The sequence below is a fragment of the Eubalaena glacialis genome, chromosome 9 (assembly GCF_028564815.1).
Source record: "Eubalaena glacialis isolate mEubGla1 chromosome 9, mEubGla1.1.hap2.+ XY, whole genome shotgun sequence".
Lineage (NCBI taxonomy): Eukaryota > Metazoa > Chordata > Mammalia > Artiodactyla > Balaenidae > Eubalaena > Eubalaena glacialis.
Window position 1 is genome coordinate 115,777,592 of NC_083724.1, and position 26,677 is coordinate 115,804,268.

At 42.0% G+C, this 26,677-nt stretch overlaps 1 protein-coding gene across 2 annotated transcripts in view; it reads left to right on the forward strand.

Annotated features, from left to right (window-relative positions):
- Positions 1-18,184: 18,184 nt before the first annotated feature.
- MSRA (methionine sulfoxide reductase A) overlaps positions 18,185-26,677 on the forward strand; it is a 379,556-nt gene continuing 371,063 nt past the window's right edge. For both annotated transcript variants that reach the window (XM_061200754.1, XM_061200755.1), the window contains exon 1: positions 18,185-18,409. In XM_061200754.1, coding sequence (XP_061056737.1) covers positions 18,274-18,409 — 136 coding nt within the window. In that variant the 5' untranslated portion in view covers positions 18,185-18,273. The remainder of the gene's footprint in view (positions 18,410-26,677) is intronic.

Sequence of the window (26,677 nt, forward strand, 5' to 3'; positions counted from 1 at the left end):
AGTTGATTTACAAAGTTGTGACAAATTATTTACGTGCACAAACACAGAACAAAACAAATTTGCAATTATCACATGGTTACTGTAGGGCGTGTCTGAAAATGTTACTGCAAGCAAGGAACAGAGAAGTAGAAATTAACTGAATAGTACCCATGACTAATTAAAGATTTATAAAATGCTAAAAAAAAGTTCTCTCTTACACACACACACTTAAAAATAATAAAACTCTAAAATGACTGTATTTTGTTAAAATAACATGTTGAAGAAAAAATATGTACTGTAACCTGGGTCAAAAGTGTCTCCAAGAAAGATAGGTTTAACTGACTGAATTATCTTCATACAAGTAATTAACTGAATTATTGTTGATAATGAATAGTCAAATAAATAAGTTATTTGATAATTAAGCTTTAAAAAGCCTATGTAAATCAGCTTTAAATTAGATAACACTCCACCATTCACTATTTCTTCATTCAACATACACTTACTCTCTGTGTGGCTAGAAGTGTTGTTTTCTGGACTATGAACCAGACAGTCAAGTTTATCAAACCTGGACAACTTGGCAATATCCCCTTTAGATGCTGGATGAACTTGATGAACTACCCATCAATGGACAGGTCTGCCTAATGCCCTCCCAGCTTAAAAAGTTGGTGACTCAATGCATTTCGAGAAGTTGTGACTTGTCTCCCCTCCCCCTTCAACTTCACGGATGACAAAAACTAAGAGACATTATATAACTAGTCAAAGGCCACAGAACTAGTTAATCCAAAACTAGTATTATAATGCAGCACTCCTCTTTTGTACTCACTCACTTGGCTATTTATTCATTTAATCTTCAAATGTTTATTGTCTCTCCAATGGTGGTCCAGGCTTCAGGGCTCGTCATGTCCCATAACAAACACAAATAATAATAATAGCTATTAGGCATTAGGCACTATATTAGGTACTTTCACTTGGATTTCTTGTTTAATGGTCATATAATCTTAGCAAGCACTTAGAGAAGAAAAGATAATGTTGATAAATTACAGTATCCTTAAAAAACCTTCTGGAGGGTGAGGGTTGGGGGAGGTTAAGTAGGCAGAGCACAGAGGATTTTTAGGGCAGTGAAAATACTGTGTGTGATATTATAGTCATAGTTATATGTCATTATACATTTGTCCAAATCCATAGACTGTACAACACCAAGAGTGAACCCTAAGGTAAACTACGGACTTTGTGTGATTATGAGGTGCTAATGTAAAAATCCTTGGTAAAAAAATGTACCATTCTGGAGAGTGATGTTGATAATAGGGGAGTAGTCTATGCTTATGTGGAAACAGAGGGTGTATGGGGAATCTCTGTACCTCTCAATTTTGTTGTAAACTTAAACTGCTCTTTAAAAAGTAAGTCTTACAAAAAACATCCCAAAGAGATATCTTGGAATAGCCAGGATACAGAAACAACCGAAGTTTCCACCAGTGGATGAATGGATAAAGAAAATAGGGCATATACACACAATGGAATGTTATCCAGCCTTTAAAAAGAGAGAAATCCTTTCATTTACTACAACATGGATGAGCCTGGAGGACAATATGCTACGTTAAATAAGTCAGTCATAGAAAGACAAATACTGCATGATTCCACTTATATGAGGTACCTAAAATAGTCAAACTCATAGAAGCAGAGAATAGAATGTTGGTTTCCAGGGGTTGAGAGGTGGGGGAAATGAGATGTTCAATGTGTGTAAACTTTCAGTTATGCAAGAGGAATAAGTTCTAGAAATCTGCTGTACAACATAATGCCTAGGGCTAACAAGATGGTATTGTGCACTTAAAAATTTATTGAGGGTGTATCTCATGTTGTGTTCTTACCACACAAAAACAAAACAAAACAAAATAAGACAAAACAAAGAGACATCAGAAATTTTTGGAGGTGATGGAAATGTCTGTTACCTTGATTGTGCTGCTGGTTTTACAGCTGTTTGCATGTGTCCAAACTCATCAAATTTATCCATTAAATACGTGCAGCTTTTGGATATCAATTATTCCTTGGTAAAGCTGTTAAAACAAACAAACAAACAAGCAAACATACAAAAAAATTCTACCTGCATCCTTTGGGTGACTCTGATGTGTGTGTGTGTATGCATGCATGTGTGTTTGTGTGTGTGTGTATGAAGGGGTTTAATTTATATACTAACTGGAGAACACTTAGATAACAAGATAAGTCCTATTTGCATCAGGACCCATCAGACATTTAGGAGAAGTGGTAAGGAGGGACTTCTGGGGGGAATTACGCAGTTGGTTCAAGAGATGCTACGGTTGATTCATGCATTCATTCAACCAACATTGGCTGAATGCTGACTGTGACCTTGACAGGCACTAGGATACAACAAAAAGCAAAAAATGGACACAATCGCTGCCTTTCTACAGTTCACAGCCCTAGTGGAGGAGGACAATTTTCCAACAGTCACCCAAATAAACGTGTATAATAATCATAGCTAATATTTACTCAGGGCTTCTTATGTGTCAGACATGATTTCAGCCACTTTTCCTGTATTATTTAATCATCACAAAGAAAAAACAAAAACAAAATTAAAAAAACCTGTGAGTTAGGTACTACTATTATTATCCCCAATTATATTTAAATTATATGGAGGAAAGATTTGTGGTGATATGAGATCATTCCTTGGGGAAACTAACCTGGTCTGTGGGTCGACCCCAGGAAGACTGAGAAAAGATTGTCAAAGGCTGCCCTACCTTGTGTCCAAGGTGGGCAGGGTACTCACCAAGAGGTAGGAAAGTGCTGGAAGTGTATTGGTTTGGGACATAGGTGAATTGTTGGCTGAAGGCGAGAGAGTGAAAATGAACATCTATTAAGTACTTACTACTTCTTACACGCCGAAGTCTGTGCAGTACTGAACCCTGCCCCTGAATTGTTCTCTGACCCAACTTGAGGGTTCTCATCCTGAGCTCCTTAAAGGCCGGGGGTTGGGGGGGATGGCGACGGTTCAGAGATGAAGTGCATCAGGTTACCCGTAGGGGAATCTAATTAAAACGAGGTGACCCCTGAGCCCTGGGGAGTGGCAGCTGCATAGGGTTGGCAGTGTCAGATGCTCTGATGGTGGCAGCAGGAGAGTGGCATCTGTGGTGGCAGAAGGGGGGACACCGGTGGCAGCTGAGGTGAACTCACAAATCACCTGGGACCCTGCCAGGGAAAAAGCTCAAAGTTACTGCTTATTAGATGCTCCCGAAGGCCATCACGGTTTGGGGAAGTGTGAGTTACACACCTGAAGGTTTCCCTGCTTATTCTCTTCCAGCATCTTTGACGCTTTCTGGTTTCCAAGCATTCAGATTGTTACTGCCTGTGTTGTCTGCTCAGCACTGATGCCACTCAAAAGTTTACGATTCCCCCATGGGAATCATTTCCATCTTCAAACATTGAGCTGTTGCTTCATGTGCTTCACCTCCTCTGCAGCTTTTGATCCTTTTCAGGATGTGCTTGGTGTAGGAAGATGAACTACTGAAAATTAGGGCTTAATTTAATTTGACATACAACAAACACACGTGGATTAACATGTTTTTAAAGATCCAGTTATAATTCCTAAGAATGATGGATTATTACAAAGAGAAGTTTTGAATTATCTCGATTCCAGAATCCAGATTTTGAGGGTCCAACGAATTCCGATGCCATTGGATACACCATATTTCCTGCTCTCTGCGTGATTTCTGGTATGTTCCAAATCTCTTTAGATTCAGCACTGATAGCTGTAGACAAATTAACACTGAGCTTAGTTTTAGTTTTGGATTCAGTGTGCTGCCTGAAGTGGGTGAAAGCAGTTGAAAATGTCGTTAGATTTCAAACACAAGAGGCGTGTTTATGGAGGGCTAGGACAATGGGTGTACGTATCGGCCAGAACAGTGGTTCTCCAAGTTTGGTGCCTGGACCAAGTGTCAGCATTCCCTGAGAATTTATTAAAAATGCTAAGTCTCAGGCCTCTCCCAAACTACTGAGCCCGACATTCAGGGTGGGGACAGCAGGCTGTGTTTTAACAAGCCCTCCAGGTGATTCTGGTATATGTTGAAGTTTGAGAACCATTAAGCTATTCAAAACCATAGCAGCTTAAATAAAACCAAAGTTCATTTCTCGCTCATGTACTAGCCTATGAATAAGCCATCTAGGGTACTTGGTTTGCAGTGGTTACTCCAGGCTGCCTCTCACACCTGCATTCCAGCTAGCAGAAGGGTCAGAAGGAGAGCGTGGCCTGGGGATTATCACTTACCGTGGCTGTCACTTTTGTGGCTTGAGGTGCGACAGCAAAACCAGCAGGACTTTCTTTTTCCTTCTTCACAATTTTACGGGCAGAAGATTCGTTCTTACCGAAGATCTTTGCAACCTCAGCATACGAGTTTTTTCCTTGCTTTGTTAAGTCGAGAACTTTCACCTTTTCACTTAAAGTACTTTATGGCTTCTCTTTGGCATATCTGAATTGCCAACATCACTAGTCTTGCCCTTTGGGGCCATTAAGTAAAATAAGGGTTACTTGAACTCAAGCACTGAGATACCTTGACAGTTGATCTAATAACGGAGTCGGCTACAAAGTAACTAACGGATGGGATACGCTGGACAAAGTGATGATACACGTCCCTGGGGGATGGAGAGGGATGGCGAGAGAGTTCATCGTGCTACTCAGTACAGCACACAATTTAAAATGTATGAATTGTTTATTTCTGGAATTTTCCATTTAATATTTTCAGACCGCGATTGACTTCAGGAAATAGAAACCTTGGAAAGTGAAACTGTGAATAAGGGGGGGGGGGGGAACGACTGTATTGTTATTACTGTTATTTCTATTTTTCCTCTTAAAACTCAGTAAAATAATCTCTGCAGTAAATTACCATACTTAAGACAGCTCTGAATCTTCTATAGATAGACCGTAAATAAGGCCATGTGGTTTTAACTCTGCCAGTGTAAAGGGGCGTATTAAGCTTTCTATTATTCATTTATAAGGGTGTCTCTGCCTACTTAAGTGGATTTTTATAAAAAGACCAAAAAAGCCTTATCTCAATTTGAGTCCACCAGGGCGTCCCTGCAGTTATTCGTGGTTTGATAAAGAATGGAGACAGAGCTGATATGCCTCTTGGAGGGGACACAGCCTCACCCTTTGCATCATTTGTCCTTGAGTTCATTTTCCACACCTGTGACAGCTCTTTTTTCAGCCCTGGAGCATGGCCGCCCATATTCACAACCTGCAACCCTAGAGGTTGAGAAGCTGTTGTCCTTCTCGAAAAGCCCCGCAGCCCTTTGTGTCCAGGGCTCTGCTGTGGAGTTGAGTGAGCACCCCTGGTCTGCCGTTTGGTGCCAGGGCTGGGATGTCTCCCTACTGCACTGAGGCCCTTGGAGTCCCGGAAAGGCTGGACTCTTCCGTATGCACCATCCAGTTGGTGTCTTGCATATGGCGTGAGTTCAATGGTATTTACTAAACAAGGGAGGGTTTCAGCAGAATCGGCATGTAGGGGCATTGCAAAAAGCACACACAAAGCAATACATCAAAAAAAAAATCATTTAACACATGTAACTGAGAAGCAGGTATGTTCTCAATAACTTAGCTAAATGTCATACCCCTACCTTATATAACAAGTCATTTCCCAATTCCTACTAACTGAAAATGTCTTCATATATTATCTGACTTTTCAGAGAGTGTGTTTTTCTTCCTTAGTGTTTTTTTTTTTAGTAACCCTGACACATAGTTTTATGAAAGAAAATTAATTAGCAAAATAACTTGGCACTGAAGTTTCTAAGTTTATTAAAGTTTTCAGTATGTAACTAGGCTCATTTTATCAGTGATGTATACAATTTACTATTAGGATGGAGCTTAGAAATTGAGGGGTGGCACAATTTGATAAATTCTCTGGAGAGACACCTTTCCTTGCCCTCCTCTTTGTTGAGCACTAGTCTCCAAACCCTCAGATTCTTCCCCAGTCCATGAGGATGTTTCTAAGACCCCCATCCCCACGTGCATCCGAGGGTGGGAGGAGGGAAGAGGATGCTTGGCCTGCTCTCTCATGCCTTAAATCATGTCTTTTACTCTTTATAGTCTACCTGGGGAGAGGCGGCTTGGAACAATGTGTGGTTAGGAAAGCTGAGAGGGGAGGACAAGATGGAGCCCATGGCAAAAAGAGCAAAACTACTTACTAGGGGCTGATCTTTATGCAACGGGGGTGGTAACGGCTGGAGGGAGGACGGGAACGTCTATTGATGGAGTGACTGCTCTGTGTCAGGGGCTATCACACACGTTACCTCAGTGGTACTTGGAGTTCAAGGGTCAGCAGGATTGGACCAAATATTTTGGTTTTCCACGTTCGATTTTGCCAGATGAGGGCCTTAGAGGAACAACTGCCATCTCATCACCACCATATGAGAAGGAAGGACATTTCGACACCAGAAAAGTCAGAGTATATTATTGTGGAATAAAAGATAGCTTTTCAAATTGAATATATGTTGCTTATGAAAAACTTACGACACTATCTTTTTTCTTGTATTTTGCCATTTAGTAGTAGATTGGTACTGTACAAGGTTTCATTTGTGTACGTGATATCCCAGGAAGCAGGTAGCATCCCTACTCCTAGGCAGGGCAGCTACCCCTCTGCATGCTTTGATAAACCCCATGTAATGAGGCCAAAATTTAAACAATGACTCAGATGTACAGAAAATGTTAACTGCCCTGTTTTCTATAACTGATCTCATCTTGCTCTTATTGTTTCTAATGATGGAGGAAAACACTTGATCTTGACAAATAAAAGTGTCTTTTTGGCATCTTTCAGTTTTAAATAGCCTATTCGGGTAACTGGTCAGTCTTTCGGGATTCTCTCCAGGGCTTTCCCTACTCCTTTCAAGGTGCCATCTGGGTACTGGAAGAGCTACGTGTGCTCCTGGTCTTGTGGTCTCCCACTGAGGTGTTTCTCAGCCTTGGCACCTGCCCTGAGCATGTGCATTGGTGTAGCTTGGACTCCTGGCCACCGGGCTCCTGCTCGGTTGAGACACAGCTCTTTCTGTCCATCCTTTGGGCATTAGGCTGGCTCCTGCTCCCAATAACTGAGGACCTTGCTGTTGCACCTGGTCACACGTTGCAGCACTTGGGTCTCCTTACTCTAACTCCAGGCTTTATCAGGGTCATGGGTTCTCTCTGTCCTTCCACACCCCCGCCCCTCATGGGAGACCTGGCAATGCCCTCCTTCTTTCCCCACACCCAACACAATTGTGCAGGATCCTGTGAGGCTGCCCTCTGGTCTGCCAGCCTTGGCCCTGCCCTCAGTCACTGCTCCTCTGCACACACACAGCATTGCATGCCTTGCTGAAGGCAAGAGCCTTCGAGAATTTATAGTCTCTTTAGACCATGGCTTTCAAACTTCTTTTGACCAGGAGCTACACTAAGAAATATATTTTACGTTTAGACACAGTGTATGTACAACACACACGTGTATGTAAGAGAAATAAAAAATACCCCCAATTATGTAGATCCTTCCTACTTGTGGATGCACTCTGATATTTCTAATCTACTCTAAGTCATTAAAAAACACATTGTTCCAATCTACTACACTGATATCTTTTTCTTTTTTTTTAATGTTTATTTATTTATTTGTTTGGCTGCACCAGGTCTTAGTTGGGCACGTGGGGTCTTTAGTTGTGGCATGTGGGATATAGTTCCCCGACCAGGGATTGAACCTGGGCCCCCTGCATTAGGAGCGTGGAGTCCCAGCCACTGGACCACCAGGGAAGTCCCAAGACTGATTTCTTTATGCCCAGATGGCTCACTGTCCTAGGATATGCCCCAGGTAGTGAAGCACTGGCTCCCAAATCTTCAGATTCTTCCCCAGTCCATTTGGAGGTTTCTAAGATTCCATCCCCAAATTCATCCCAGGGTGGGAGAATAAGATAAAGATGTTTGATCTTCTTTCTCATCTCTTAAGTCATGGCCTTTACCTTTTCTAGTCTAGGGTTTATTTTAAGGCAAGTCCTCTAGCTTTGGTTCTTATTATGTAAAATCAGTTGTGGGAGTTCCAAGAAAATCCTTTCAACTCTGATAAGCCCTGTTTTCAAGAATATCGTCTCCTTATCTCACCATGAATTTTAAAAACACTTTAAAAGAAACAACAAGTATTTTTTTGTCTAGTGGTTTCTGTGGGTCAGGAATCTGGAGGCAGATTAGCTGGGTGGCTCTGGCTCAGAGCCTCTTAAAAGGTTGCAGACAAGATAACACCTGAAAGCTTTACTGGGTCTGGAGAATCTGCTTCTGAGATTGCTTACTCACCTGGCCATTGGCAGGAGACCTCCGTTCCTCACCATGTGGGCTTCTCCATTGGGCTGATTGAGAATCTTCATGATGTGACAGCTTGCTTCCCCCAGAGGGAGTGATCCAAAAGTGAGCAAGAAGGAAACTGCCTTGCCTTATATGGCTTAGTCTCAGAGGTCACACACCATCACCTCTGTCTTACTCAATAGAAACAAACACTAAGTCCAATGAAAATGTCAGGGGAGGGAAACTGGACCTTTAAAAGAATTTGTGGGAGGGCGGAGTCAAGATGGTGGTGTGGGAAGACACCGGGTTAGCGTCTCCCGGCAACTAGGGTGCCTGCCGGCTGCTGATGGGGGACCCTGATGCCCAAGGAGACGGGAGGAACCCCCAAGTGAACTGGTAGGATATGGGGGACAGAGGGAAGAGAAGAAGTGGAGGCTAGACAGGATCGGTGCCCCTGAGGCCCGGGAGATCAGGAGAGGCAGGTGGGAGGGGCCCTCTGGGAGGAGCAGGAGAGGAGCGGAGGGCGAGTGCCCCGCCCACTGGAGCCCAGGAAGCCTGCTGGGCTCCCAGGTGAGGCCCCCTGCCCTCTGAGACCAGGAGTGGGGGGCACGCCTGGGCCTCTTCTGTCCCTTGAGCCTAAGCCCCACACACCCCCCAGCCCCCAGGGCCTTTTCCAGCCCTGTGGGTCCTGAGCATTGGCCCCGTCCACCGCCCAAACCTCGCCCGTGCTTAGGCCCCGCCCTCCAGCCAAGGTCTTTTCCCCGTTTTTTTTTTTTTTTTTTCCTTTCTCTTTCCCCTCCTCCTCTTTTTTTTACTGTGGTGGTACTCTTGTACCTTCCAGTTGTTGATTCATCTCTATTTTAATTTTTATGTTCTTTCTAACATATCTGTTAGTTTCCTAGTCTAATTTTATTTTTTACTTTGTTATTGTTCTCTCTTTTTTTTTCTGCCACCCCATGCGGCTTGTAGGATCTTGGTTCACAAGCCGGGGGTCGGGCCGAAGCTCCCAGAGTGGGAGCTCCGTGTCGGAACCACTGGACTAACAGAGAACCTCAGACCCCAGGGAATATTCATCAGAGTGAGGTCTCATGGAGGTCCTCATCTCAGCACCAAGACCCAGATCTAGCCAAGAGCCTACAAACTCCAGTGTTGGAAGCTTCAGGCCAAACAACCAGTAAGACAGGAACACAATCCCACTCATTAAAAAAAAAAAAAAAAAGAGACGGCAAAAAGTATGTCACAGATGAAGGAGAAAGGTAAAAAGCTACAAGACCAAATAAATGAAGAGGAAATAGGCAATCTACCTGAAAAAGAATTCAGAGTAATGATAGTAAAGATGATCCAGAATCTCGGAAACAGAATGGAGGCACGGATTGAGAAAATACAAGAAATGTTTAACAAAGATCTAGAAGAACTAAAGAACAAACAAACAGAGATGAACAACACAATAACTGAAATGAAAAATACACTAGAAGGAATCAATAACAGAATAACGGAGGCAGAAGAATGAATAAGTGAGCTGGAAGACAAAATGGTGGAAATAACTGCCAAGGAGCAGAATAAAGAAAAAAGAATGAAAAGAATTGCAGACAATCTCAGAGACCTCTGGGACAACACTAAACGCACCAAACATTCAAATTATAGGGGTTCCAGAAGAAGAAGAGGAAAAGAAAGGGTCTGAGAAAATATTTGAAGAGATTACAGTTGAAAACGTCCCTAACATGGGAAAGGAAATAGTCACCCAAGTCCAGGAAGCACAGAGAGTCCCATACAGGATACACCCTAGGGAAAACCACACCAAGACACATATTAATCAAACTAACAAAAATTAAATTCAAAGAAAAAATATTAAAAGCAGCAAGGGGAAAACAAAAAATAACATATAAAGGAATCCCCATAAGGTTATCAGCTGATTTTTCAGCAGAAACTCTGCAGGCAAGAAGGGAGTGGCAGGATATACTTAAAGTGATGAAAGAGAAAAATCTACAACCAAGGTTACTCTGCCCAGCAACGATCTCATTCAGATTCGACAAAGAAATCAAAAGCTTTTCAGACAAGGAAAAGCTAAGAGAATTCAGCACCACCAAACCAGCTTTACAACAAATGCTAAAGAAACTTCTCTAGGTGGGAAACACAAGAGAAGAAAAAGACCCACAGAAACAAACCCAAAACAATTAAGAAAATGGTAATAGAAACATACATATTGATAATAACCTTGAATGTAATGGATTAAATGCCCCAACCAAAAGACACAGAATGGCTGAATGGATACAAAAACAAGACCCATATATATGCTGTCTACAAAAGACCCACTTCAGACCTAGGGACACATACAGACGGAAGGTGAAGGGATGGAAAAAGATGTTCCATGCAAATGAAAATCAAAAGAAAGCTGGAGTAGCAATACTCGTATCTGATAAAATAGACTTTAAAATAAAGGCTATTACAAGAGACAAAGAAGGACACTACATAATGATCAAAGGATCAATCCAAGAAGAAGATATAACAATTATAAATGTTTATGCACCCGATACATAAGGCAAATGCTAACAACCATGAAAGGAGAAATCGACAGTAACACAATAATAGTAGGGGACTTTAACACGTCACTTACACCAATGGACAGATCATCCAAACAGAAAATAAATAAGGAAACACAAGCTTTAAATGACACAATAGACCAGATAGATTTAATTGATATTTATAGAACATTCCACCCAAAAGTGGCAGAATATACTTTCTTCTCAAGTGCACATGGAACATTCTCCAGGATAGATCTCATCTTGGGTCACAACTTGGATCACATCTTCAACACCCACTTATGATCAAGCCTCGGAAAATTTAAGAAAATTGAAATTGTATTAAGCATCTTTTCTGACCACAATGCTATGAGACTGGAAATCAATTACAAGAAAAAACTGTAAAAAACACAAATACATGGAGGCTAAACAATGCACTACTAAATAACCAAGAGATCACTGAAGCAATCAAAGAAGAAATTAAAAAATACATAGAAACAAATGACAATGAAAACAGGACGACCCAAAACCTATGGGATGCAGCAAAAGCAGTTCTGAGAGGGAAGTTTATAGCAATTCAATCTCACCTCAAGAAACAAGAAAAATCTAAAATAAGCAATCTAACCCTACACTTAAAACAACTAGAGAAAGAAGAACAAAGAAAACCCAAAGTCAGTAGAAGGAAAGAAATCATAAAAATCAGAGCAGAAATAAATGAAATAGAAACAAAGAAAACAATAGCAAGGCTCAATAAAGCTAAAAGCTGGTTCTTTGAGAAGATAAACAAAATTGATAAACCATTAGCCAGCCTCATCAAGAAAAAAAGGGAGAGGACGCACATCAATAAAATTAGAAATGAAAAATGAGAAATCACAACTGACACTGCAGAAATACAAAGGATTATAAGACACTACTACAAAAAACTATATGCCAATAAAATGGACAACCACGAAGAAATGGACAAATTCTTGGAAAGGTATAATTTTCCAAGACTGAACCAGGGAGAATTAGAAAATATAAACAGACCTACTATCACAAGTAATGAAATTGAAACCATAATTAAAAATCTTCTAACAAACAAAAGTCCAGGACCAGATGGCTTCACAGGTTAATTCTATCAAACATTTAGAGAAGAGCTAACACCTATCCTTCTCAAACTCTTCCAAAAAACTGCAGAGGGAGAAACACTCCCAAATTCATTCTACACAGCCACCATCACCCAGATACCAAAACCAGAAAAAGATATCACAAAAAAAGAAAATTATAGACCAATATCACTGATGAACATAGATGCAAAAATCCTGAACAAAATACTAGCAAACAGAATCCAACAACACATTAAAGGAATCATACACCATGATCAAGTGGGATTTATCCCAGGTACACAAGGATTCTTCAATATACACAAATCAATCAATGTGATACACCATATTAACAAGGAATAAAAACCATACGATCATCTCAATAGATGCAGAAAAAGCTTTTAACAAAATTCCACACCCACTTCTGATAAAAATTCTCCAGAAAATGGGCATAGAGGGAACCTACCTCAACATAATAAAGGCAATATAAGACAAACCCACAGCAAGCATCATACTCAATGGTGAAAAACTGAAAGCATTTCCACTAAGATCAGGAACAAAACAAGGATGTCCACTCTCGCCACTCTTATTCAACATAGTTTTGGAAGTCCTAGCCACGGCAATCAGAAAAGAAAAATAAATAAAAGGAATACAAATTGGAAAAGAAGAAGTAAATCTGTCACTGTTTGCAGATGACATGATACTATACATAGAAAATCCTAAATATGCCACCAGAAAACTACCAGAACTAATCAATGAATTTGGTAAGGTTGCAGGATACAAAATTAATGAACAGAAATCTCTGGCATTCTTATACACTAACAACAAAAAATCAGAAAGAGAAATTAAGGAAACAATCCCATTTACCACTGCAACAAAAAGAATAAAATACCTAGGAATAAACCTGCCTAAGGAGGCAAAAGACTTGTACTCAGAAAACTATAAAACACTGAAGAAAGAAATCAAAGATGACATAAACAGATGGAGAAATATACCACGTTCTTGGATTGGAAGAATCAATATTGTGAAAGTGACTATACTACCCAAAGCAATCTACAGATTCAATGCAATCCCTATCAAATTGCCAATGGCATTTTTTACAGAACTAGAACAAAAAATCTTAAAATTTGTATGGAGACACAAAAGACCCCGAATAGCCAAAGCAGTCTTGAGGGAAAAAAGCAGAACTGGAGAAATCAGACTCCCTGACTTCAGACTATACTACAAAGCTACAGTCATCAAGACAATATGGTACTTGCACAAAAACAGAAATATATATCAATGGTACAGGACAGAATGCCCAGAGATAAACCCACGCACATATGGTCACCTAATTTACGACAAGGGAGGCAAGAACATACGATGGAGAAAGGACAGCCTCTTCAATAAGTGGTGCTAGGAAAACTGGACAGCTACATGTACAAGAATGAAATTAGAACACCACCTAACACCATACACAAAAATAAACTCCAAATGGATTAAAGAGCTAAATGTAAGACCAGACACTATAAAACTCCTAGAGGAAAACATAGGAAAAACATTCTTTGACATAAACCACAGCGAGATCTTTTTCGACCCACCTCCTAGAATAAGGGAAATAAAAACAAAAATAAACAAATGGGACTTAATTAAACTTAAAAGCTTTTGCATGCAAAGGAAACCATAAACAAGACAAAAAGACAACCCTCAGAATGGGAGAAAATATTTGCAAATGAAACAATAGACAAAGGATTAATCTCCAAAATATACAAACAGCTCATGGAGCTCAATATCAGAAAAACAAACAATGCAATTAAAAAATGGGTGGAAGACCTAAATAGACATTTGACCAAGGAAAACATACAGATGGCCAAGAGGCACATGAAAAGATGCTCAACATCACTAATTATTAGAGAAATGCAAATCAAAACTACAATGAGGTATCACCTCACGCCGGTCAGAATGGCCATCATCAAAAAATCTTGAAGCAATAAACGCTGGAGAGGGTGTGGTGAAAAGGGAACCCTCCTGCACTGTTGGTGCGAATGTAAATTGATACAGCCACTATGGAAAACAGTATGGAGGTTCCTTAAAAAAGTAAAAATAGAACTACCATATGACCCAGCAATCCCACTATTGGGCATATACCCTGAGAAAACCATAATTCAAAAAGACACATATACCACAATGTTCATTGCAGCACTATTTACAATAGCCAGGACATGGAAGCAACCTAAATGTCCATCGACAGATGAATGCATAAAGAAGATGTGGCACAGATATACAATGGAATATTACTCAGCCATAAAAAGAAACAAAACTGAACTATTTGTAGTGAGGTGGATACAGAGTGAAGTAAGTCAGAAAATGAAAAACAAATACCGTATGCTAACACATATATATGGAATCTAAAAAAAAAAAAAAAAAAGGTTATGATGAACCTAGTGGCAGGACAGGAATAAAGATGCAGACCTAGAGAATGGACTTGAGGACACGGGGAGGGGGAAGGGTAAGCTGGGACGAAGTGAGAGAGTGGCGTGGACATATATACACTACCAAACGTAAAATAGATAGCTAGTGGGAAGCAGCCGCATAGCACAGAGAGATCAGCTCAGTGCTTTGCGACCACCTAGAGGGGTGGGATAGGGAGGGTGGGATAGGGAGGCTCAAGAGGGATGGGATATGGGGACATATGTATGCATAGGGCTGATTCACTTTGGGGTACAGCAGAAACTAACACAGTATTGTGAAGTAATTATACTCCAGTAAAGATCTATAAGAAAAAAAAACAATTTGTGGTCGTATTTGAAACCTCCATAATAATTAGTATATCTTTTCAGATAACTAACAACACAAGGTAGTACAGGCTATGTGCTACCCGAGTGATGCAAGTGGTGAGTGCTATGGGGCAACCTAGGCTCAATGAATAACCCTGTTTCCTTGTGCAATCAGGGAAGGTTGCACAGACAAGATGAGTCTTGAATTGAATGAAGAATAAGGTCAGAAAACCAGAGAGAATCAGGCAGGCATTCCAGTTGGTATAGACAGAGTGAATCAAGTGGGAGGGAGGTTCCCACCTTAGATGTCAGAGTCCTCAGACTACTTACTCCATGTTACCTCCTCTAGTTTCCCATCCACCACCATCCACACTCCCGACCTCCACTGTCTAGGCAGTCTTGGAAGTTTCCCTTTTGCAACATTTGATTAGACTGTGGACCAGTGACTACTCTTCCCCCACCCCATTCTTTTTCCAAATAGATTTTAATATCCTGCTTCATCACTGTACACCAGGTGTGTGGGGGAGAGAGTGGGGGGAGGGAACAGACACCTCATGTTTTTAGTTTATAGGTCACTGGATCATGAGGCGTTACATCCAGACCTGTAAAGGATTGCACATCATCTTCAGATTGTGGACTTTGAAAGGGTTTGAAAGGGATGCAGTACCTGCTTGGAACTTTAAAATAGGGTGTGTCCTATATGTCAGAAGAAGGGGATATATTCATATATATATATATATATATGCACACACATATATATACATATACATATACATATACATATACACACACATATGGATATCTCGATGGCCAGAGGAATGGACTGTAACAGAGTTGTCCACCAAAGTACATTCTTACCTTCTTCCTTTGTTACTAGAACTGCCAAGTGTTAGCTGGATCTGTGGTTGCCCAGCTAGAGAACTTTACCTCCCACCTTCCCAACAGTTAGATGTGGCTGTGTGTCTAACCAGGTCAATGGAATGAGGAGAAACGACGTGTGCTACCTCTGGGACACACTCCTAGGAGTACTGAGATGTGCACCCCTTTCCTTTCTGCCTTTTTGCTGGGCTAAGATACAGATGCGCTGACAGGTTCTGGGATGGTGGTTACGTATGAGGATAGCAGTGCTGCCCTCCTAGTCCTGGACCAGTATATGAGAGAAAAAAAACAAAACAAAAACTCTCTTGTTTCAAATATAATACCTTTGGGTTACAGCAACCTAATCTGTATTCCAACGAAAAGCTAGGCCTAGTTTTGGAAAAGAGTATTAAATATTCCTTTCTCCAAGGGGCAAGGCAGAGCCATTCCTGAACACATGGAAAAGAAACTTTTGCTATTCTAAGTCAGCGTTTTGACCCAACTAAACCAAATACATAATCACTGTACACTTAATTTGAGCCAATACAGTGTGAGATATTACGGAAGAAAAGACACTGTCCTGCTCAGTGCCCTATTTCTGGATAGTTACATAATAGAAGAAATAAACTTCTATTTTGTTTAAACTGATGTATTGTGGGTCTTTGTTAATACCAAAGAGGATGCTTAGACTGCATCCTAAAGAACATACATTGTTAGAATTTGTTGGAAAACCAGAGCATAATCACAAAAATAACACTTCAAAGCAGTGCGTGCCCAATGCGGAATATGGACAAAAAAAGACTCTCTCAGTGCGGAGAAGCTCAGAAGGTTTACGAGATTCTGAAGAAAACGAAACCTTAGTGATGAAAATGCCATCATTGAAGGCAGGAATATTAATTCTCTCCTAAACCAACCAACCAACCAACCAACCAACCAGCCAACCAAGCAACCAACCTCAGTGTAACTTTTCTCTCAACTATTCTGGTAAATGAGATAAGAAATCCCTGTTTTATGAAAAAAGGTATTTTTTTCTTTTAAAAATTAAAAAAAAATTATAATAAAAGTAACACAGCCATGGGAATACTTGAGAACACTGTAACAATATGTACCATTTCAAACCAGAAGTTTAAAGAAAGTGAAAACCAGTCAACCATTACCATGAACAACAACAAAACTGCAAACATTTTTTCAATTTTTTCTAGTCTTTCTTCAGTGGGTGTGCAAGGGGAGGTGTATGCATTATTATACGTGTACTACATACTACACATATACATACTGTAGCTTTGTGGTGGTTTCTTAACATTATGTAAGTACTTCTCCTTGACATGAAAAATTCTTCGGTTTTGTGTGTGTGTGTGTGTGTGTGTGTGTGTGTGTGTGTGTGTGTGTGTCACGTGGGATCTTAGTTCCCCGACCAGGGATGGAACCGGCGACTAGTGCAGTGGAAGCGCGGGGTCTTAACCACTGGACTGCTGGGGAAGTCCCCAAATTCTTCAGTTCTTAATTTCATACAATCAACCACAAAACACAGAAAAAGAAAACACAGACTATTTCCTTTGACAGAAGAACGATCTTACGACCTAGAAGGGACACCTTGTAAAGCTTTCAGGAAAGGCCTGTAGAACCTACTTCGTATAATCTCATAGCAAAACCAAATAAATCGGAAGTAAAAACCGAGGCATACTACCCAGACAGAGCCCGTATTACAAAACAAACACTTTGACCGAGGTTTTAATGTTACCGGTCTGGCCATATTCTACAATACAGTAGGTCTAATCCTCCTGTCGTCAGGTTACAATCCAGACCACATGAGCACAAAGAGGTAACTAAACAACATGAGAGGTAACTAAATCCACCAGGGAGGCTGGCTCAAAGCCTTCTCATTTCTCTGGGTGCTAATCTGAAGTTCCTTCCTTCATGAGACTATCCGCCCACTTTGGCAGAACATTCGTGTAAAACCAAAATTTCACATATGCAACTCCCAAGTCACCCATCTGCCTCCACCCACCTTATTTTTGGGGTTGAAAATCTGTCACAGGAGCAAATGTTACGTCCCATGATTTGAGAGCCAAGAATGATCCAATAGAACCCTTAAGTTCACCTCAACTGCGTTAATGGGTTATCAGTGCCTTGCTCCTATTTTTCCCCCTTGTGTTTATCAGTATATTATTTCTATGTGTGTGTGTGCATATATATATATGTATATATAAAACATTATATTGAATTATCTTCCCTATTCTTAACTTTTTGAAAATTGTGCTTAGTTTTCACTTTGGATAATCATCTTTTTGAGAATTTATCATCATAATGGCTCCAGTGGAAACAGATATAGTTACTAGTTTGTACAGCTTACTGGGCACACCGAGCAATTGTTAAGGAGATTGTGAAATGCGAACGAACTTTAAAGTCAAAAGCCGGGCATTATTTTTTTGGCCCCTGCCGCTTCACGTACTTTGTTACCGCCATTAGTACACTTGTCTTCCGCCCGGGAACTTTGCACCGAAGGGGAGCAAGGAAAACTCGCAGGTGCCTCCCCGGACCCGGCCCCACGCCAGGGCGAGAACACACCCTCGTTCCCGACCCGCCCGGCCCGAGGCTGAGGTAATCATTCGATTCCGGTGCGGGGGCAGCACAGCCCGCCGCGCACGTGCCCCCGCTGACCCGCCCGCCCGCCGGCCGGCCAGTGCGCCGCGCTCCCGCCGCCCCGCGCCGGCCGCCCACTCCGCAGCGGCGCCTCGGCTCCCGACCGCGCCGGTCCGCCCGGCGGCCCCTAGGCCAGCCACCCGCCCATGCTCGCCGCCACCAGGACGGCCCGCCAGCTCTTCCAGAGCCTCTTCTCCGTCGGGATAATGGGTAACTCCGCCTCCAACATCGTCAGCCCCCAGGCGGCCCTGCCGGGCCGGAAGGAGGCGATCGCCGTAGCGGGTAAGGACGCGGGCATGCACCGAGGGCGCGGTCGTCGCCGCTATGCACGCGCATCCTCTGGCCGCCGGAAGGGAGCCGGGGACCAGCCTCGGGAGGGTCGGCAGCCGGGGTTCTGCGCAGGCGCGGAGGGCGCTGGCAGGGGAGGGGGCCCGGGGTAGCTACTCTTTCTTTGTTTGGGTTCTCACCAGCTAAAACAACGCGAAACGCGTTGACTGGACCTACTACGGTGGTGTAATTCACCTACAGTGCAAATACCCCGGCGGCTTCAAACTTGGGGCGGGAAAAGCACTGACCCAATTTTCGCCCTTTCCCACGGTGTGCATCCCCTTTCTTTTTGGCACCGGCCGCTGGGATGCTGGCCACTTGCATCGGTGCTGCGGCGTTGTGTTGTCACTGGAAGCAATGGAATGGTACAGAACGACGAATACTGCAGTTTTGAAATTGTTTCTCCACTGTTCTGGTTGTAGGAATTATCCTCAGGCTACCATTATCCTCCAGGACTGCCCGGTTTCCCCCAGTTGGCAGGAGCTGCCCCTGGCCCTGTGCTCCCGGCTTTGCCTGTGTGTGTCAGCCACGCAGAAGAGCTGTGCTTCCCAAACTTAAAAATAATTTTCCAATCTCATACCAATACTTCTGGAGAATATAATAAAATATATATAAAATATAATAAAAATGAAGTGGTAGAAACTACTCTAAAAGTTTCAAAAGCTTAACTCTAATTTCTGTCTCAGCCCCTTAGAAGGTCGCAGATAGCACGTGTCCACCAACCTGAGGACCATATTTTGAGAAGTATTATCTTGGTGCATTGCTTCTCATAGTGTAGTCCCAATGATATCTTTTAAATGCGCCCTTCCGATGGTACTAATGCACTCGGTAGTTTGTAAACGGCTGCCTTAGAGGTGTTGGAGGATTAAGCGGTGATTAATCTTTTACATATGGCTCGATGCCAAGATAAATCCTGCATTTACAGTTTTCTAGGGATTCTTCCATCTTTCTTTTCCTTAAAGAATTGTTGAGTGTATATATAGGAGGAGGTCGTTCTGAGGATCTGTGTATCATACACGATACTCAGTATGAGAATGGAGAAGGTAGAGGTTTTTGGATTTGAGGCAGTTTGGGAACTGATGCTGTGTGACCTGTTTCTCATTCACCTACATTAGCAGTTCTATTTCCTGTGTCCCACATCACTTAACTCCCAACTCATTGATAGCCTTAAAAAGCTTATTTTTGACTCAAATTCAGAGAATGAGTTTTGAAAAAAAAAAAATCCCGATTATCTTTAAATCTGTCTCTAAATTACATAACCCCATTATCTAAACTTGATTTATCTTGAAAGAGAATTCTCTTTTAACAAACTAGGATTCATAAATGGATATTTAAAGGCAATACTTCTCAATGCTGAACTTTCCCAGCTTGTATGAAACTTCCTCTTTACACACTACAGTGTCTGTGGTATGTCCTCCTAGACATCTAAAAACAAACCAAAAACTCCTGATCAGATTTCCAAACTGGTTCAAGGTTAAAACTGACCACAATTTAGTTCTCCTTTATCTTAACCAAAGTCTTCCCACTCAATTCTTTAGTATATAAATGACACTTTTGGTAAAAGATTAACTAACATGACAGAAACAAGCCAACGATTTCTTTTTCTATCCATCTAATAACTCTGACTGCAAAACCTCAGGACTTGGTTCTTGTCCTGGCTCTTCCGCCTTTTTATATAGCCATGCATACATTGCTGTATTTGGACCAGTGAACTTTTTTTTGGCGTAGGACCAAGCCTATAAGGCACACGTCCTTTTTGTTCAGCTGTTGTAACTTCCGCCCCCGCAAATACTTAAATTTTAGATTGTGGCCTTTCCTATCTCTACCCCTGGTACTGCTGCCTTGACAGGTTGCCGAAGGTTCTGATTGGCCCAAGAAATGGGCAGTGTTACCTCTTTGGTGGGTTTTCAGTGGCTGTAAGATTGAAGCTTAGGGACTTAATAATATTGTTTTGAAAGTTAAATTCATCTCTACTCCAACCTCCAATCTGTTTAACAGCTTTTCACCTTTCTATATTACCTCTGTTTACGTCTGTTGTTATTTGCACCCTACCCTAAGTTAATTTATAAAGGTAACATGGTTTCAAGAAAAATACTAATGATATTTTTATTTTGTTCTAGAACAGGATGCACTAATTTAAAAAATTCATATGGAAAAATAAGCAGGAATAGTTAATGGTAACTGTAAAAGAAGAACAAAGAGGGACACCTAGCCCTTGCACATAGTAAAAGTGAAGCTTAATAATTTAAACAGTGTGGGACTGGTCCATGAATAGATAGGTCGATAGAAAGATCAGAAATTCTTAAATATGTATGAGAATGTAGCATATGATACAGGTGACATCTCAAATCAGTGGGGAAAAGATGGAATATTCAATAAATGGTTATGGGACAACTGAGTAGCCATATGGAAAACAAACAAACAAAAAACCAAAAAAACCCCCACCAAAGTTGGATCTGTACTTTACGTCTTAAACCAGGATAAGTTCCGAAAGATATATGTTGATAATAGCTCACTCTTACTGAGTGTTTACTATATGCTGGACACTGTAGTAATTGATTTACATTTACTAATACGTTTAATCGTACAACAACCTGAGGAGGTGGTAACTCTTATTATCCCCACTTCTAGGTGTGGAAACTGAGGCCTATAGAATTTAGGTGACTTATACAAGGTCATATAGCTAATAAGTAGTGGATCTGGGATATGAATATAGGCAGTTTGCCTCTAGGGTTTGTGATCTTAACTACTATATGTACTGTTTTTTCATTTAGTTAAATGTACAAAAGGAAATAATTTAAGGATGAGCAAGGGAGAATTCCTTTAGAAAGGAAAGCCTTTCTAACCATGACTTGAAAATCAGAAGACTTAAAAAACTGATGAATTAGATCACAACAAAATAAAAATCTTCTGCAGGCAAAAATTACCGCAAGCAAATTCAAAAGACAAACTGGGGTAAATATTTGCAACTCATATCGTAGGTGAAGGACTAATCTCCCTAATATGTAAGAAGCTTCTAGAAGATAATAAGAAAACACCAACATCCATTAGAAAAATAGAGAAAGGTTATGAGCAGTTTACAGAAAAGGAAGTATAATTGGCTCTTAAACATATAAAAAGATGCTCAGCTTCATTCATAATGAGGAGAATGCAAGTACCATTTTTCATTCTTCAGACTGGCAAAAATCCAGAAATTTGATGATATACTTTGTTGGTAAATCCTTAAGGAAGAAGACACTCTTGTACATAGCTGGCAAGAATGTAAATTGGCTCAACTCTTATGGAAGGCAATTTGGCCATATCTGTCAAAAATTTAAATGCGTATACCTTTTGACCGAGGAATTCAATTCCTGGGAATTTATCCTACAGATATACTTGCATTCGTGCCAAATGATGACTGTACCAGGTTATTCACTGCAGCTTTGCTTGCAGTAGTCAAAGATTGGAAACAACCCAAACACCCATCAATAGGGGCTAGTTAAATAAATTATGGTTCGTCCTCACAATGAAATATGCAGCTGTAAAAAAGAACATGGAATATCTATATGAATGGTATGGAGAGATTGCCAAGATATAGTGTTAGGTGAAAAATGCAAGGTCAGAACAGTGTTATATGTTAACTTTTGTGTGAACAGGGAGGAAAATAATAGTATTTATGCACAAAGAAACTTTGGAAGGATAAATAAGAAAGTAATGGCCACAGAGAGGGCGATGCAGTGAGCTGATGGTGGAGGGGAGACACAGCTGGGAGACTTGACTCCATGCTTTTTTTTAACTTTTGGTTCTTATAATGTGACTGCATTATTGAATTAAGTAACTCCACTTTGAAGATGATCTCTTTCTGCTGTTTTTAGTCTAATTGACCACCTTTCTATCATCTTTTTTCATCCCTATTTCAAGTTCTTTTTTTTCCTTCTTTTTAAATTTTGCTCTCTTTTTCATGTCAAGTTCTGTTTTTCTTCCCCAACTTGCTTTTGTAATCAAAATCCACATTTTGGCGTGATTTAAAAATCTAAATTTAGAGGGTGAAATTGGAATAAGTTAATCCAAATCATTTTACATTTCATAAATATTCATTTTTATTGAAGTGTCAATTGTGGTGGCATCATTTATACAAAGAAAAGATCCTTGGGGACAAATTCCTTCCACTATTATGTAGAAGGCATTATGTGTATTTCTTTTATTTTGAGTAATGTACATAGACTTTTAAAAGAAAATCATAGAAAACAAATTTCCTTTTAGAAAAATTTTCACCAGTGTGTGATTAACTTCTAAATTGTAGGACACAGAGCTATTATCTCTCCTCTTTGCATCCTGTCTAAAGGTCTTTATTTTACCCTCTGTTTCAGAATCCTCAGTACTTCCCTGAAGTCCCTGGGATAAGGGTATTCCATATCTCCCACCATCTGACCGTTACCTTCCCAGCCTTTTTTCCTGCTGTGCCCCTATAGAACCCCATCTTCTGGCTAGCATGTGCTTCAGTGTTTTGCCTCTGGAAACGTTCATGTGATTTTACCCAAGTGGGTTCCACACTCTAATCTTTTCATTTAGTCATTCATTAAATGTTTATTAAATGCCTGCTTGGGTAAAATATTGTGTTTTCCATATATCCTTATCCTGCTCTTCCTCAAAACTTGCCCTGCTTGAATTCCATTTCTCCTATAAACCCATCCCTTTCCTCTCCAACCTAAGCAATCCCTTTCTTCTCTACTAGAAAAATAATTTTGAACTATTTTATGAATCCTTCTATCAGATCTTGCATTGCTACTGAGGTGCTTTTTTGCTACCCAAGTTATTAAATCTCTGTCTTACTGTAGTAGGGGCGGGGTGGGTGTGCAGCCGTTATCACGAGACCTTTAGCGCATCAGTTAGAGGTCCCACTCCGCCAACAGTCGGCCTGATAGTGGTCCTCAAGGCAGACAGTGCAGTGAGAGGCCGATCGTGGCCGTTTCCCCAGAGCCCTCCAGGCCCTCCGGCCTCGGGGCTGGCGGATGAGCTGGGGGCTCGGGGACAGGCTGAGGGCTATGTCCCGCAGAGCCCCAGAGCCCTCTCCACGGCTGCCTGCTGGCCGGGCCCAGGCCTTGAAGCAGCAGCGAACCTCTCCCCCGTCCCCACCTCTGCCACCTAACGGGGGTGGCTGTCTGCATGGGTGGCAGCCCACGAAGGCCTCAGCCACTGGAGTGTACGGACACTGCCATCCAGGTAACCGCTTCAGCCAGCTTCAGTCTCTCTGTTCAAGTTTCAAAAATTGGTCCAGCTGAGATCAGTTGTCTTCCCCTAGGAGGTGGCCAGAGGTCAGGGTTAAGTTGCAAGGACATTGCACAGCATTACTTCAGGTCCACCTCTGTGGTGGGGCTATTCTCAAAGAAGGGCAGTTGTCGTGAGCTGGGAATTCACCTGATGGGTATTTGCTACCAGAGATATTACCTTGATCCTACACAAATGATTCTCTCCAGTTTAAATGCAAAGCCTGAGGGCCGGCTGGATCCTGGGCACCTTGCCTCCTCAGTGATGACGGCTGGGCAGGGTCTGGGGACCTGGCCCTGAGGGCGACGCCAGCTGAGATCTGCCTCTTTAGCCCGGCCTGGGCACTGGCAGGAGGACCCAGACTGGGTGCTGGGCGAACGCTCCCGGGCAGGGTAACCGGCCCGTGCAGGGACCCCCCCCTCCTCTTAGCCAGGGCCTGGACCTCGGAGGGCGGAAGTTGGGCCTTGGGACCTTGCCCTCTCTCGTCAGGGCAGAGAATAACATTTGTTTTGGTGAAGGTTTACAGGAACGTCGTGACCTGACATGACCCAACCTCAGGAACAAAGGATCTGACACCAAGAAGTTTGCAACAGCTAACCACGTGCCTCCCTCACCTTTCCTATAAAAGGGCTTTGCTGAAAGCGTTCTGGGAGTTCGGGGTTTCTAAAGCATGGGCCGCCTGTCTCCTTGCATGGCCCTGCAGTAAACCTTTCTCTGCTCCAAACTCTGTCATTTTAGTATTGTTTGGCCTCATTGTGCGTTGGGCACACAGACTTGTGTTTGATAACATTATCTCCCCATGTGAGTGTGAGCGCCCCGGAAGGATGTCTGTCCAGAGTGGGGAGCCATATTTCACTCCTTAAAGGGTGGGGCTGGACCATGTTTGATACTTATTTTATCCTGTAGTCTGTAGCACTTCACAAAGGGTCCTGCCTGCCTGCATCAGACACTCAGTAATGTTTTGTGGATATTGGGGGAGAGTGTGGTTAATGCCTGAAAACAAAGACCAAAAAGGTGGTTTTTTTATGTGACCGTCGTGTGACCAATGGTGACGCAGAGAAGCTAGCAAAAACATAATATGTTTTATCCATGGGGTACATATTCTGAATTTTTTTTCCACTAGTGGTGGTGGATTTGTGCTGATTTCAGAATTCCCTCTCAGTCACTCTTGTGACCAGTGGTAAACTTTTCGACTGGCCAGGATGGATGATGGGACACCCCTTGTCTTCAGCCTCTGAGCAGGGACATGCTAGGGACCTGCAGCAGCGGTGGGGAAAAGGGTGTCATGCTCAAGCACAGCCCTTGGGGGGCCCCGTCCTGCTCCCCTCTGGTTCAGGGGACACAGCGAGCCCCTGTATCAGCTGGGGAGGGAGGAGAGTGACGACAGCTGGGTGAGGAATGGGAAGCTGGTTGGGTGAGGAGACTCAGCCTGTGACATGGGTCCCAAGAGAGCCAGCAGCCTCCAGGCCCTCAGCAAGGACCAGAGTGAAGGCCTCTTTGCCGAGCTTGGTCTGCCCCCTTCACAGACCCCAGTGGCCTGGGAGCCATCACCCCTGCTGCCTTGGCAGATGACCAGGCCCCTTCTCATACTACAGCAGCTGGCTGTAGCCCCTGCCATCCTGTGCCAGCCCGGATCTCGAACTCCGGCACTGTATGAAAGACTGAATTCTGCAGAAGATGGCTTCAGGGTGTCAATGTGAGGAAGAAAAGTTGTGGATCTTCTACATCCTATTCTTTCATCTTTCTTCCCTCATAAATCTGCAGTTTGTCTGAGAGCGTCAGAATATCTAATGTTTTATGAAATAGTAGCATTAGAGTACAAACTACTTCAGGGCAGGATTTTGTCTTATTCTTTGTGTCTGGAACACAGTAGGTTGACAATAAATATTTGCTGAATGACTGTAGCATATTATGTTGTGAGCTTTTTGATGGGCAGGCCCCTCAAAGACATACCTGTGTTATGATACAGAATAGATAGTCAATAGCTGTTTGAATGGGTTCTAGGTACTTTCTCCATAAGCATCTTAGCTGTAGACATCTTTGCTACAAGCATTTTTTGCTGCAGAGCTAATTGGCAGTTTTGCTGTGAAAGATAAAATAACTGGTTGACAATTTTTGGTTTGACAGTTTGGTTTTAACTGGTTGAAATGCGTTAGCATTTCTTCCACTTAGTGACATTATTGATGGCTTTACTGAGCTGACAGATGACAGTGATTTGCCCCAAGAGTAGGTTTTTTAGTTTGAAACACACTGCATTGGAGGAGGAAGAGGCTGAGGACCTCAAAGGTGCAGAGTTGAACCCACATTTCCCATAGAACTTTGGAACCTCTATCAACGGACATGTGACAACGTGCTAAGAACACACAACAGAGTAGAGACTTTCACAAGGCAACACAGAGCTCAGTTACAAATACGCATCCTAGTGTTTGGAAACTGATACCTCTCTTAATGAAGGAAGAAATTTTAATGAAAATTTGTCTGATGCTGAACAAAGAAATGAATCAACAAGCAAGAATAAAGTATAGAACGCAATGAATGAAAGACTTGGAAGACGAGTTTTCAGGTACAACCCACAAAGTAAAATCAGTTATTTGGGCAGTATCACTATGAATCTACACTGCTCATGTTTTATTACGTCCTTTTTAATGTCCCTCTTTTATTTTTCATTATTTTATCTTTCAGGGCAAAATTGCCTTACATCCAATTAGTTAACCCAGTGGAAATGTTTGTGGCAAAAATGCATCAGGCAACGTTGTCTCTGGCAAGAATGCTTATGATGAAAGCACTAGACACGGGTTGAGTAATGGAGAGGAGAATAGCACATTGAAGAAGGCAGGAAGGGTGGGAGCCTGGGGACTTGGGATTGCCACTGTTTGCTGGTTTCCGTGTTAATAGTTTTTCCTATTATACCAGAAAACTGTATTACCTAGATAGCATTTCGACAGCCAAATGGAAATGTATGTGATAAGGAGTGGG